The sequence below is a fragment of the Embiotoca jacksoni genome, unplaced genomic scaffold (assembly GCF_022577435.1).
Source record: "Embiotoca jacksoni isolate LCO1_2020_lvr unplaced genomic scaffold, fEmbJac1.0.p SCAF_5, whole genome shotgun sequence".
NCBI classification, from domain to species: Eukaryota; Metazoa; Chordata; class Actinopteri; family Embiotocidae; genus Embiotoca; species Embiotoca jacksoni.
In genome coordinates, this window is record NW_027185403.1 from 22,384,263 (window position 1) to 22,399,262 (window position 15,000).

Below are 15,000 nucleotides of genomic sequence, written 5' to 3' on the forward strand. Positions count from 1 at the left end.
GGTTCACTACCGGTTCACTACCAGTTCAATACCAGTTCAATACCGTATCACTACCGGTTCAATACCAGTTCAATACCGGTTCACTACCGTATCACAACCATTTCACTACCGTATCACTACCGGTTCACTACCAGTTCACCACCGTATCACTACCGTATCACTACCGGTTCACTACCGGTTCACAACCATTTCACTACCGTATCACTACCAGTTCACTACCAGTTCAATACCGTATCACTACCGGTTCACCACCGTATCACTACCGTATCACTACCGGTTCACTACCAGTTCAATACCGTATCACTACCGGTTCACCACCATTTCACTACCGTATCACTACCAGTTCAATACCGTATCACTACCGGTTCACCACCGTATCACTACCGTATCACTACCGGTTCAATACCAGTTCAATACCGTATCACTACCGGTTCAATACCAGTTCAATACCGTATCACTACCGGTTCAATACCAGTTCAATACCGTATCACTACCGGTTCACCACCGTATCACTACCGTATCACTACCGGTTCACTACCAGTTCAATACCGTATCACTACCGGTTCACCACCATTTCACTACCGTATCACTACCAGTTCAATACCGTATCACTACCGGTTCACCACCGTATCACTACCGTATCACTACCGGTTCAATACCAGTTCAATACCGTATCACTACCGGTTCAATACCAGTTCAATACCGTATCACTACCGGTTCAATACCAGTTCAATACCGGTTCACTACCGTATCACTACCGTATCACTACCAGTTCAATACCGTATCACTACCGGTTCACTACCAGTTCACCACCGTATCACTACCGTATCACTACCGGTTCACCACCGTATCACTACCGGTTCACAACCATTTCACTACCGTATCACTACCGGTTCACTATCAGTTCAATACCGTATCACTACCGGTTCACAACCATTTCACTACCGTATCACTACCGGTTCACTACCAGTTCAATACCGTATCACTACCGGTTCACCACCATTTCACTACCGTATCACTACCGGTTCACTACCAGTTCAATACCGTATCACTACCGGTTCACCACCGGATCACTACTACAAAGTCTAAACCTGTCGATGTCAGTGTGAAACTTCTTGAGTTCTTGAAAACGTATTTTCCCCGACGACCTCTGAATCCGAGCGTCTGACCTTTTCCAGAAGTTGTTCTCTGACGTTGTCGGAGAAACACTGGATGGACCGTTTGGCTGCTTTGGACTCAACAGACTCCCTGAAAACACACAATGAAACAGCTCATCTGCAGTGACTGAATCTGAAAATCAAAGTAATCATTAGGTGGTAAAACTAAAATCATAAATGAACTGTGCTGGTTCAGATGAAGTTTTTACCTGTAGTCGTCACGGAAACGGAGGAAGTCCTCCAGCACCACCTCCCACTCTGTTCCCCCCCGACGACCACGTCTCCTCCGTTTTTCTGTGTCGGCCTCTTCTGGTTCTCCACGTGCGCCCGCTTCAGGTCCAATTATTAGATTCACGATGTCCGAGTTTCATGAAGAATGAAGGAACGACTGTTAAAGCACCACAAACACCCTTCAAAGGCTTCAGCTTTGAGACGCTCAATGTCAATGCTAACAGTTAGCTGGACGTAAAAACTGGAACAGAAGAAAAATACAGCAACAGTGGATTATAAAGAAAACAGGATTGTGAAAGTATTTCTGTCTTTATTATGCAAGTAAAAAAAACTTTTAAAAGCAAATTTCTTGCACTGCAATCAAAAATGAAGTTTGTTATATATAAACTGAGAATAAAATGATTTGCGTTACAAAAACAAATTTGCTCGTTACAGTTTTGGTCACAGAATGAATAATTTTGCTGATGAAACTTTACTTTTTGGCTGCAAATTGGAAACCTTTGCTATCAAATAAAACCCGGACGGAAGCTCGGTCTCCAGCGTAAGCCCCGCCCACTACATCCAACTCAACTTGTAGGTTTTTGACTTGAGACCAAAGGTTTTCAATTTGCAGCCAAAAAGTCGAGTTTCATCAGCAAAATTATTAAGTCTGTGACCAAAACTAACAAAAGTGTAAAAAGAAAATTTGTTTTGCAACACAAATAATTTTATTCTCAGTTGATATATTTTTTAATTGCACAATAAAGACACAGAAATACCTTCATATAGGATCACCCTGTTCAAGCCTTTATGCTGTGCTAAGCTAAACCAAGCTCAGCTAACAGGTTCCAGGTCCACACTGACGTGAGCGTTGTACCCGTGTTGTCTTCTGACTTTTATTTCGTAGGATTCAGGGATGTGTAACGTGGCAGAGCTTTTCTCCTACCTGATGAAGACCTTCTAGATTTGGACCTGTCAGAGGAAGACTTCCTGGTTCTGGTCAAACTCTTCGTTGTGGCCTTTTTTGGACTTGGTTTCTAAAAAAAAAGAAGAATACGTAAACAAAAAGGAATTAAAAGTCCAGATGTTGGTTCTGGTGACTGACAGGTCATCCTCACCCAGCAGGTGTCTTCATCCACCTCTTCATCTGAGGACAAGACTGTCCTCCGTCCCTGCCGGGCTGAGTCCTCCTGGAAGGAAAAACATTACTCAGCATTTTTTAAGTCTCAATTGAACTCGTCCCACAAAAAGGTGCCAGTTTCATCCCGGTGCTGCTTTAATGATGACCTCAGCTGTGTTTTACCATCATTCACATCCTCACCTGGCTCTGACTGCCACCGGACCTCCTCTTCACGTCCTTCACCTGCTGACTTTTCACAGGCCTTGTTGAGACGGACAAATAAACCGATTAAGTGAAGTCCGGTCATTGCTTGCTTTGGATGTGAGTGATGAATGTACTTATAAATCTTTCTCTACATGCTGGTATGTGTCGAAATCTCCACAAATTATTGGAGATGTACTTATTTTTTATAATTTGAGTGCAAGTCGGTTTTAAAGTGTATCTCAGTGAGACTTGAGTCCAGATGTCGGCGTTGACTCTGTGAATGACGTCTTTTCAGGACCTCACCTCGCCTCGGACGCCTGATCATCAGGGCTCCTCCCTGACGAACGGTCGGTGGCTGTCGGGGCCGGTCGGCTAGAGTTTCTCCTGCTCCTCCTCTTCATCGCACCCTCCTCCGTCCCCTTCCTCCTCCCGGCAGCTCCACCCCGCTGGCCGGCGGCCCTCGGTGCTTTGGGAACGTCCTTCCTTCCTGCTGTTCTTTTGTCCGTCTGTCCCTCCTCTAAGACATTTAAATCTTCCTCCATGGCGGTGCTGTGCAGAGGGTTACCTAGGCAACACAAGAGGTCAGCAAAAGTCAATCCAGTTAGTCTGGCATCATGAGCAAAACAACTAAAACAAGACTCACCATGGTTCAGCTGCAGTCCCTCCAGGAAGCTGGTTTTGTCGATGGCAGACAGGTCGGGAGAATCCATAGTTATAAAAAGATGACGTTTCCTGGAAGTCAACAGAGCACAGAAGAACAAAAATGAGACTCTATGAATGTACAGTCAGTCGATGCTGCTTTAAAACGAGGTGTTCATGTTCTCACTGAGGAGAAACACCTGCAGCGGCCAGAGGAGCATCAGGTCACTGACAACACCTCTGGATGCTGAAGTCACAGCTGGACATCGAGTCCACCTCGTGTCTCCAGAGTCTCCTTCACATCGTCCTGGTTGTTTACAACCAAACTCCATTCACGTGTCCATTCTCACAAGGAAACTGGAAACTTTACAGATATCACAGACTACTTTTATTAAATACGTCATCACTTGTCTACCCTTCGGTGACCATATATTTCCATTAAACAACACGCAGCACAGACAAAGAGCTTTTAAAAGCAAAGTTACACCGTCCGGAATGTGTTTAAATATACCAGCAGACGAAAAAAAGGCTCGTATTTATAGATATAAATTCCACTGGTGGCAAGTTTATCAGTCATAATTCACATCCTCACCGTATTAGGAACACGTGTTCGGTCGGGTGTGTTTGGTAAACACTGTCCCGCGCTCGACTCCAAACAGCTTCCCGCAAAACAGGTCAAGTTCCGGACTGTACCATTCCGTATACACAGGGGTGACAGGGCTGCAATGAACAAAAATAAAATGATAATAATAACGTTACAGCTCAGAGAGAGAGTTAATATATATTAAAATACGACTCTTGATTTCAGGAGGATATAGCATGGACAGTTTACTGAAAATACACATTTGCAGTGAACAATCTATAAAATGGTCTACCTCGAGCGGATTAGTTTAAATTTCGGTGCTACGGAAAGCGAAAAGGTTCCGCGAAAGCGTTGCAAAAAGGTTTGAAGTTTGTATTTCAACGTATATGTTTAGTGCACGATATGAGTTTGTCTTAGTTTAATCAAAATATAAAATCCACACAGAGTAATTATTATAGGACCCACTAAAACTGAACTACATGTATTTTTTTGTAAAGACAGACGGGACATTACATACTTCTTTTGATATTCTTTAATTAGAATTTTTACAAAACAGTATAAGATGGCATTGAAACAAGTATAGCTGGAACCACAATCAAAAAGACTTCCATTTAAATAAAACCATAAACATTCAAGAGGGTTTAATTCATGTTGTAAACACTACTATTATTTTAAAATGATTTTTTTTTTAACACAAAAATACAATAATTTAATAAAACTAATTTCCCTTCATGTTACCAATATAAATAAATTCTGACATTAGCAGAGCTTCACTATGCCCTAAATGTTCTTCAGTACCTGAGCATTGTTTGGATTTTCCTGAAGGCCCTAACAGAAACTAAGCTTATTCATAAAAAGGATGAAGGACCCAACAGAAACTCTCCTTTAACCCACTGAGGAATTTTAGCGTTAACAAAAAAAGACAAAAAAATCATGACATCGGACAAAAACAAATCTCAAAGCCAGTGAAATGTTGAAGTTGTGCTTGTGTTGCAGCGGTACTCAGTAACTCGGTGCGGCTCCTGATCCCAACGCAGGCCAACGTCCACCGGCCTCCGTGCTCCCTGTCGTCCCTTCTTATCCTGAAAGCTAGAAGGTGTGTGTGGTTGTCCTTCGAGCCCTGCGATGCTACAGAGAACGACTTCCCTTTATAATGCCCACAAAGGAGCTGATTAGAATCAACAGCATCATATAAAACTATCTCATCTATGGACACATTATTTATTTTTTTTTAAACTTCAAACCTACTTTTTATTTTGTGCCACAGATCCATTAAGACTTTGTTTTGTTCTGGAAGCTCTGAATAAAAAGATGCATCGCTTCCTCTCCCTGAGGATGAAACAGGTTTTATTCTACAGTCTCCTCTGCTGTTTCCTTTTCTCTTTATTTTTCTCGTTGGTCTTTTATTTGTTCTCGTTATCACGTTCCTTCTCCTCTCCTACATGTCGATGCCGGCGTAGAGCTCGTCTATCTGGGTCTTGAAGTACTGACGTATCTCGTTCCTCTTGGCCTTCATCGTCGGAGTGAGCAGGCCGTTCTCGATGGAGAACAGCTTGGTGTGGATGTAGATGGCCTTCACCTGAGGGACACCGACACTGTGAACTCTGCAGAAAGGAAAAGAGATTTCGCATCCCGGCTGAACGGCGAGTGAGTGTCGTACCTGCTCGAAGGACTTCAGGCCTCCTGCCTTTCCCAGCCGCAGCAGGTCCTCCAAGATGGCTGCCTTCACTTCCTACATAGAGGAACATTAATAAAGACATCATCACGTAAACTTCATCCAGATGTGTTTGAGAGTCGAAGTCAGGCAGCACATCAATCAGAGAACTGAACTTTGCTGCGAACGTGTAGATAAATGCAACAATAATGAATTTGTATGCACACAATAGTTTTTACAAAGATCTGAATGTGTGTCGTCTTCTTTCTTTTATAAGTATTATTATATCGTAAATTCCACCGTGTGGGAAGCACTGGATTTCATTGTACTGCCATGTAATGACAAATAAAGGCATCGGTTGACTGACTGAATAATTTCCTTCATACAAGACAAAGTGGTTCTTAAACAGGTCTTTTGTTTTCTTCTTCCAGTCGCTTTAGTTAATGAAATGTTTGTATTGCGACTGTCCTGTGCTGCTAGATTATTAGTTAGTGAGTGATTATAAATATGTAGAAGAGTCCGTATGAACGGCGCCCTCTTGTGGTTTTCACCACGTCACAACTGTACATTTTCTAGAAGCCTGGAGTTCACGAGTCGTGACGTTGTTTGTTGACGTTTACAGAAAGGTCAGAGGTCGTGGAAGTTCATGTTTAGTGTATTCTGAAATTACCGCTCTGCCACACAGTTGCTGGTAGCTGCCCTGCAGACTCAGCGTCCTCTGCGTCCAGCCAGACAGGAAGTCAGGGTCAGGAACCACCACGGCGACCAGAAACGCCTGGAGACAAACATCACACGCGGGTTACATAGATGTAGAACAAAGCACAGCAACAGCCTCGTTCCATAAAACACTTCCCCGAAGAAATCAGAAGTAGGAATAGATTTATGGTGTCTGGTCAGCGGTGAAATGATCCACGGACCTGCAGACTGTCTCCGTGCACGAACACCTGAACCACCGCGTCGCTCCTCGTGTACACGTTCTCGATCTTCTCCGGAGCGATGTACTCGCCCTGAGACAGCTTAAAGATGTGCTTCTTCCTGTCCACGATCTTCAGCGTGCCGTTCTGTCAACACGCATACGGACTTTTATGAACCTCACTTCACGTTTGATAACAGACTTATAGATAATAAGACTTCAGATTTAATAAACGTGTGAGTTTGATGATGAAGTGAAGCTGCGTGAACTCACCGGCAGCCACTTCCCGATGTCGCCGGTGTGAAGCCATCCGTCCGCATCGATGGTCTCTGCTGTCTTCTCTGGGTCTCCCAGATAACCCAGGAACACGTTAGCACCCTTCACACACACCTGGGACACACACACACACACACACACACACACACACACACACACACACACACACACAGATTTGAGAGGGCTGCATTCGTGCTGTCCATGTGATGACAGCTGTTCTCTGTGTTCACCTCCCCCTCTCCGTCTGCAGCCCGGTAGTTCATCTCCGGCACGTCCACCAGTTTAATGGAGTTGCAGGGAAGAGGAACTCCAACGTGACCTGGTGATGCAACATCACTTCTTATTAACACGTCATTAGTTAACTCATCACTTCTCCAGGGCGACAAGTTCGGGGTCAGAAAGAGAAAAAGAAAATAACTCTGAGTTAACGACAAGCAGCTCCGTCACTGATTACCGGCAGTCCAGTCTCCAGGAACGGTCATGGTGCAGCCAGCAGTGCACTCGGTCTGTCCGTAGCCTTCATAGAACTGACACACACAGAACTATTATCATTATCATTATTAATCAATCTATCAATCACTCTTTATTTATGGAGCACTTTTCGTCCATTTTGGTGCAGTTCAAAGTGCTTCACAGATGATTGACAGGTCAATAATGAGACAGACAGTTGTCGACCAGAATAATAAAATCAATTCGAGAACAATTTAAAAACAAGACTAGAAATAACAATACAGATAATAGAAATATAGAAGATACATGAGAAGCTAAAATGACAATAAGAGTGAGATTTAAAACTAGAAACTAAAAATAAGAAAAATGATGAAATTTATGAAAAAGATAAAAGTTAAACAGAAGTTAGGATAAAACATGAGATAGAATAAATATGAGCAATAAAAGTACGTAAAAAAAACTAAAAGGACAATGAAAGATATGAAAAATGTGAAGAAAAGAAATATAGAAAATAAAATAAATGAAAAGAAATATTAAAAGTAAAAATAATAATGCTGTGTGTGTGTGTGTGTGTGTGTGAGAGAGAGAGTGCGCGTGCGTGTCTGTGTGTGTGTCTGTGTCTGTGTGTGTGTGTGTGTGTGTGTGTGTGTCTGTGTGTCTGTGTGTGTGTATGTGTGTGTCTGTGTGTGTGTGTGTGTATGTGTGTGTCTGTGTGTGTGTGTGTGTGTGTGTGTGTGTGTGTGTGTGTGTGTGTGTGTGTGTGTACCTGACAGCCCATGGCAGCTCTGAGGAAGTTGAGAACAGTGGAAGAGACGGGAGCAGCTCCTGTTAGCATGAGACGCACACGACCTCCCAGGCTGGCCTGCAGGGGGCAGCACATCATTATTCACTCGGCAGACTGAATATCAAAGAGCTCCCAAGAAAGCCAACGTTTACATCTTTATGGCTTCGTCCCTCTGAAACACTGTCTGTAAAAAGCTTTCTGAGGAAGATGATGTTAAAAATATATTTCTTCTCTGTGCTCTTAAATCAGCGCCTTCTAAGACTCAACATGCTCCTACACGTGCACGTCCACTAGAGGGCAGCAAAAACAAGGACGCGTGCACAAGTTTGATCATTTAAAACATATCATTTTAAACATCGACCTGGACCAGCTGCCGGCCTGTCATCAATGTTCACGTTGAAAAGACGTATCCTGTCATTTCATACCATATTCTGCTCGGTCGGTTTTTCAGAACAGGAATTTTATACATTTATATATAACAGCAATCATTTGATGAAAATTTAGTCTGAAACTTCCAACAAAACCAGAACTTTTCTGAAAATAATTATTTAGCAGTTTTACTCTCCTGAATTTAAACTTTTATTTCAGATCAAAATCACACGTTTAAAAAAAATAACTTTTCCCGGACACGGCGACGGTTTTGTGTACCTGGACCTTCCTGAAGATGAGCCGATCCCAGATGCTGTCTCTCCTCACGATGCCTCTCAACATCTCTGCCTTCTTCGTCCTGTAGGCGAAGCCCAGCAGCCAGCGCTTAAAGGAGGTGTTGGCCTGCCCGAAGATCTACAGAGACACACGGGCTGCTCATCATCATCATCATCATCATCATCATCATCATCATCATCACCATCACCATCACCATCACCATCCAGGATTTCTGCTGCATCACCACCGACCGTGTCGTACATCCTGTTGAGGAGCCGCGGCACCACGGGGAACACGGTCGGCCTCAGCGTTTTCAGGTCGTCCGACAGCTGACGGATGTCTCCCTGGAAGAAGCCGATGCTGCTTCCGTGCATCAGCATCACTCCCTGTCAGGCAGGAAGAGTGTGTCATTCAAGAGAGGCTCTCTCACAAAACACACACACACACACACACACACACACACACACACACACACACACACACACACACACACACACACACACACACGGTCTGAACTAAAACTACAGGGTGCCGATGGGAACGGTGAGGACGTACCTGTACTATTCTCTCAAACATGTGAGCCAGGGGCAGGTAGGAGATGTGGACATCACTGGGACCCAAGTGACAGGTAAGCTATAAGCACACACACACACACACACACACACACACACACACACACACACACACACACACACACACACACACACACACACACACACACACACACACACACACAGGGAGGGGAAGCAGTGTGTTAACGTCTGTACCTCCACCACCCTGTCCAGTGGGTGAGAGGCAGAAAGGACAGCATGACATCGTCTGAAGAGGTCTGAGCGTGCGACTGGAGAGGAAGGATCGACGTCACTACAGCCGCTCGCTCTGTGAACACGGAGGAACGTCCTGAAGCTGGAGGAGAGTTATTAATACGACCTCTTTCTCTTTCTCTCAACCATTCATCATCTCTTATGACAGACAAGTTGCTCTAAGAGGAACAGAAGCTAACCATGAAAACAAATCCTCATATTTACGTTCACGTTTTAATTTCTGCTTTGTTTTCTTTTCAACCATCAACCATCTGTGATGTCATCAACCATCAGTGATGTCATCAACCATCAGTGATGTCATCGTTGGTTTGTGAACATTATAAAGCCTCCAGTTCAGATTCTGTCCGTCACCATCTTTACTAGTTCGGAGCGGTTTGGAGCAGGAAGTGACCATATTTGGACGAGCTGGGGGAGGAGCCAGCGGTGGATCTGACCGATCTGATCGGAAACCTGACGATACTACGTCCCGCCCACCGATAGCTGTAACCTGACTGCACCACAGGCCTGTCAATCAAACAGACACGCCCCCAAAAACAGGTCTTCTTGAATCTTCTTTTCTAATGAATGAGGGATTATTTTCAGATGGACCTCCAGAAAACTAATAAGAAGGAGTGACATCGGCCTCATTTTTCAGACCTGAAGCTATGAACACTTTTATATCCAGTCTGTGGTGAAGACACAAACTGCTTCAGTACAGTCAGTCAGAGCAATGATATAATACGGTGGTATTACACAAGTCAACGACGCGCTACCTCGATCATGACATCATCGCCTCACCTCTGTCAGTTTGATGAAGGCTGAGCAGTTAGACACAATATTCCCATGAGTCAGCATCGCTCCCTTTGGGTCTCCTGAAAAGATCATACATACGTGGTAAAGGTTTGAGACTCTGATGGAGACGTCGCTGACTGCGTGTCCCATGCGTCACCTGTCGTCCCGCTGGTGAAGCAGATGACGGCCATGTCGTTGGGGTGCGGCGGCTGCAAGGATGCAAGCGGTCAGACGTGCGTCAATCAAACACAAAAACCAGCGCTGGCGTTTTAACCAGGAAGACGTTTAACATGTTGACTCACCATCGGCAGCTGATAGTTGTTCTCCCCAATAGCCTGCGCAACAAGAAGAGCACATTCATAAAGTAAATATAACAAAACAGCTTCAAGGACGGGAACAGTAAACAAGCAAGAACGCAGGAAATGAAAGAAGAGGAAGTCAGAACGGAGGATAAAAGTGGAAAACATCAACAGAGTGGAAAGAGAGAAAAAAGCTTCAGAGAGAAAATGAAGCAGAAGAAAGAAAGAAACACTGAGAAAGGAGGAGCGCTGCCCTCTCACCTCCATCTCCTGCAGGCTGATGATGTCGATGCCCGCCGTTCTCCCTCTCTCCACCAGGGCGGCGCCGGGCGGCTCCATCAGCACGATGGTTGTCACCGAATGCTGAGAGTCCATCACACAGTCCAGAACCAGCTCCACCTTCTCCGTCACGTCACACACCACGGTGGAGATGGAGGCTGAACACACACAAGGTAGGAGGTCAGCAGCAGGACACACACACACACACACACACACACACACACACACACACACACACACGCTCACACACACTCACACACACGCACACACACACACACACACACACACACACACACACACACACACACACACACGCACACACACACACACACACACACACGCTCACACACACTCACACACACGCACACACACACACACACACACACACACACACACACACACACGCTCACACACACTCACACACACGCACACACACGCACACACACACACACACACACACACACACGCTCACACACACTCACACACACGCACACACACACACACACACACACACACACGCTCACACACACTGCACCTTTATCGATGATGTAGCCGATGGCTTCTGTTCCCAGCGTGTCGTACAGAGGGACGGACACCAGGGAGTAGGTGTAGCACGCCAGCTCACTGATGGTCCACTACACGCACACACACACACACACACACACACACGCACGCACACACACACACACACACACACACACACACACACACACACACACACACACACACACACACACGCATTATAGGATTATCAGAAAAAACTGCAGTTAGTTTGAAAGTCAATCACAAGGCAAAATTTGATCAGTTGGTCCTGATGGGATTCTTTGGCGTGCGTGTGTGTGTGTGTGTGTGTGTGTGTGTGTGTGTGTGTGTGTGTGTGTGTGTGTGTGTGTGTGGGTACCTCGGGTCTGTTTTGAGAGAAAATGCCGATGTAGGGGGCGGCGGTCTTGGAGTGTCCTATGTGAAGGAAGGCGGAGCCTAAATTCTCTGTTCGCTTTTGTACCTAACATACACACATACACACAGACACACACACACACACACACACACACACACACACACACACACACAGACACATGTTAATGCTGCACAGTCAAACAGGATAAATGTTTGTAGAAAAATATAAACTTTTTTTTTTAATTTATTTTTTCTTTTGCTGAAAATGTACAAAACAGACAGTAATATCAAATAATTAACACATGTACCGTTTCCTCAGATACATAAACATGTTTGTTTCAAAATATAAACCTTTCGTCCCGTCATTTGTTCATAAAATGTGTATATTTGTCTTCTTGACGTGAGGACACGTTGTCTGGTTGTTGTTGGGCTGGATGACCTCCGACCCCTTCAGGTGTGTGAGAGGGTGCTGAGGTGACGCTCACCTGTCTGTAGGACATCCATTCATACGGCTTCATCGGCTTCCTGCAGCCCAGACACGGGCCGTCGTCTGGAGGACGGAGGAGACGGGACGGAAGAACAGTGTTCAGGTAACAGGATGTAAACCAGGAATGTTCTCGTTCACTGAGCTGGAACGTCAAGATTAAACTCCACCTCAGAGGTGAAGTTGTGTAAAACTAGCAGCCTCTGAACGAAGTCTGGTGTGACATCACTGCAACTTACTGGAGACTCTGACGCCTCGGAGGAAGGACTCGTACACGGTTATTGCGTCGTCGTAGATGTGAGTCAGGTGACCGTCTCCGCTCTGCAGGACGGATCGACGTGCGAGTTCTCCTCCCTGAAAAAACCCAAATCAGATAGAAGTTCTGAGAGTTGAAATACGAGCTGCAGGAAGGAGAAGCTGCGTGACTCAACGTAACCGTGATGCATTTATTTTAACCAGGTTTCACTGAAACTCACCGGAAGCTCGACCGACTGCATGCGCAGGTCGCAGACTGGCGGGAGGGCTTTGGGTCGCGTCGCCACGTAGTAGGTGGTTGCCACGGCGACCGCCCCCACACTGACCAGCACCGGCGTGGAGACGGTCCTGATGTACTGGCTGACGTCATCCAGGTCGGGCAGCTTGAGCTTCTGAAGGAACCGCTGACTCAGCATGGTGGAGACGGCTCCGAGGAGAGGTGGAGTTACACTGAGTGTGTGTGTGTGGATGTGGATGGATGGATGGATGGATGATGGATGGATGGATGGATGGATGATGGATGATGAATGGATGGATGGATGATGGATGGATGGATGGATGATGGATGATGGATGGATGATGGATGGATGGATGGATGGATGATGGATGGATGGATGATGGATGGATGGATGATGAATGGATGGATGGATGGATGGATGATGGATGATGGATGGATGGATGATGAATGGATGGATGGATGGATGGATGATGAATGGATGGATGGATGGATGGATGATGGATGATGGATGGATGATGGATGGATGGATGATGGATGGATGATGGATGGATGGATGATGGATGGATGGATGATGGATGGATGATGGATGGATGGATGATGGATGGATGATGGATGGATGGATGATGAATGGATGGATGGATGATGGATGGATGGATGGATGATGGATGATGGATGGATGATGGATGGATGGATGGATGGATGATGGATGGATGGATGATGGATGGATGGATGATGAATGGATGGATGGATGGATGGATGATGGATGATGGATGGATGGATGATGAATGGATGGATGGATGGATGGATGATGAATGGATGGATGGATGGATGGATGATGGATGATGGATGGATGATGGATGGATGGATGATGGATGGATGGATGATGGATGGATGATGGATGGATGGATGATGGATGGATGATGGATGGATGGATGATGGATGGATGATGGATGGATGCTGGCCAGGAGGTGACCTGAAGAGAGAAAGAGAGCTGCTGTTATAATGTTCACTTTTTACATCTTTTAAAAATCCAGTTTACTTGAAACAAGTCTTCACAACATCTTCATCTCTGACTCTGAACCGTATGAACTCTTACGTCCTTTGTTTTCAGAGCTGCAACCTTGACCTTTGACCTTCAGCCTGCTACGATTCGTTAATTACCACTAAACACAACAAGAAAAGTATTTAAACAGCTGAATTTTGACCTGCTGGTGGCGCGAGATGCAAACAGGAGAATCACCAAAGTTTGAACTTTGAACCTCGAGGTATCTTCATTATCAGACGTAAATATAACCGGTTCAAAAGAAAGGTTCAAAATACTTCACACAGCTCAAGCTCACGGTGGCACTGGAGGTGAGTTAGAGGAGTCTCTGGTTGATCTGCTGCACATCAGGACACAACATTTAATGTTTGTGATATTTGATTGATCTCTGCTGGGATGAAGCCGTGCAAACAGCTGCAGATTCATCTGTGATTCAGAAGCATCCGACCACTTGAATTAAAGCCGTGACTCAGTTAACAAAACAATAAAGTCAAGAAAAAAATCATTCTGTGGTGTTTTTTTATTTTCCAAGATTTGTCTCTAAAAAAACTTAATTTTTTTTTTTAATCTGACGTGATCCAGCGTCTCCACAGTTTGTTTTAAAAGTTGCCCGTCTCGTTTCAAAACTGAGAATATTATAATAATAATAATTATTATTATTATTTTCCACTCAGCAGAAGAACTGTGTTTGTACTCTGCAGCAGAACAACAGCCGGCTCATGTTGCAGCATCATCAGATCAGATATCAGATATTTAACAGATTCTCTCAGCAGGTGTTGGAGTTCAACAGGTTCACACACACACACACACACACACAGACACACACACACACACACACACACACACACACACACACACACACACACACACACACACACACACACACACACACACACACACACACACACACACAGAGTAACGTCCATGTGAACCTTTAACATGAAGACTGACCTCAGGTGAAGGTCATATTTGTCTGAAAGCACACAGGCTGTAATAATATCTGGTGAAAGTGTTTTTTCACTTTAAACATCATGTCTATATTATTTTATTTCAACATAAATATGTATTCTTTGATCAAAATGAGCCTCTGAACCTTTTGGCAGACCAGAAGGCTGTTTGGACCTTGAAGTATGAAGCGTAGTGTGACATCCCGTCTTCCTGCAGGATGTTGGACCGTTTGTTGGACTAAATTTATGGTTGACATAAGTGTCTTAATGTGCTGCACTGTTGTTTTGATGTGATTTTCTTTTAGTTGCAGTTTATTCTTTTTTTTTTT

The 15,000-nt window shown here is 44.8% G+C and overlaps 2 protein-coding genes across 2 annotated transcripts in view; both read right to left on the reverse strand.

Moving 5' to 3' along the window:
- Positions 1–3,968, reverse strand: part of cenpu (centromere protein U) — a 6,672-nt gene extending 2,704 nt beyond the window's left edge. The window contains exons 1-8 of the mRNA XM_069171826.1: positions 3,923–3,968; positions 3,335–3,423; positions 2,995–3,256; positions 2,689–2,749; positions 2,486–2,557; positions 2,314–2,404; positions 1,367–1,487; positions 1,170–1,248 (exon numbers count right to left, since the gene is read on the reverse strand). Coding sequence (XP_069027927.1) covers positions 1,170–1,248; positions 1,367–1,487; positions 2,314–2,404; positions 2,486–2,557; positions 2,689–2,749; positions 2,995–3,256; positions 3,335–3,401 — 753 coding nt within the window. The 5' untranslated portion in view covers positions 3,402–3,423; positions 3,923–3,968. The remainder of the gene's footprint in view (positions 1–1,169; positions 1,249–1,366; positions 1,488–2,313; positions 2,405–2,485; positions 2,558–2,688; positions 2,750–2,994; positions 3,257–3,334; positions 3,424–3,922) is intronic.
- Positions 3,969–4,449: 481 nt separating this feature from the next.
- Positions 4,450–15,000, reverse strand: part of LOC138211510 (long-chain-fatty-acid--CoA ligase 1-like) — an 18,800-nt gene continuing 8,249 nt past the window's right edge. Inside the window, exons 3-22 of the mRNA XM_069171461.1 lie at positions 12,666–13,655; positions 12,429–12,543; positions 12,191–12,255; positions 11,710–11,811; positions 11,344–11,443; positions 10,791–10,966; positions 10,533–10,565; positions 10,388–10,439; positions 10,237–10,310; positions 9,191–9,268; positions 8,887–9,021; positions 8,639–8,773; positions 7,973–8,068; positions 7,211–7,283; positions 6,987–7,075; positions 6,754–6,870; positions 6,485–6,628; positions 6,238–6,342; positions 5,574–5,645; positions 4,450–5,492 (exon numbers count right to left, since the gene is read on the reverse strand). Of these exons, the coding sequence (XP_069027562.1) occupies positions 5,352–5,492; positions 5,574–5,645; positions 6,238–6,342; positions 6,485–6,628; positions 6,754–6,870; positions 6,987–7,075; positions 7,211–7,283; positions 7,973–8,068; positions 8,639–8,773; positions 8,887–9,021; positions 9,191–9,268; positions 10,237–10,310; positions 10,388–10,439; positions 10,533–10,565; positions 10,791–10,966; positions 11,344–11,443; positions 11,710–11,811; positions 12,191–12,255; positions 12,429–12,543; positions 12,666–12,860 (2,097 nt within the window). The 5' untranslated portion in view covers positions 12,861–13,655 and the 3' untranslated portion in view covers positions 4,450–5,351. The remainder of the gene's footprint in view (positions 5,493–5,573; positions 5,646–6,237; positions 6,343–6,484; positions 6,629–6,753; positions 6,871–6,986; positions 7,076–7,210; positions 7,284–7,972; positions 8,069–8,638; positions 8,774–8,886; positions 9,022–9,190; positions 9,269–10,236; positions 10,311–10,387; positions 10,440–10,532; positions 10,566–10,790; positions 10,967–11,343; positions 11,444–11,709; positions 11,812–12,190; positions 12,256–12,428; positions 12,544–12,665; positions 13,656–15,000) is intronic.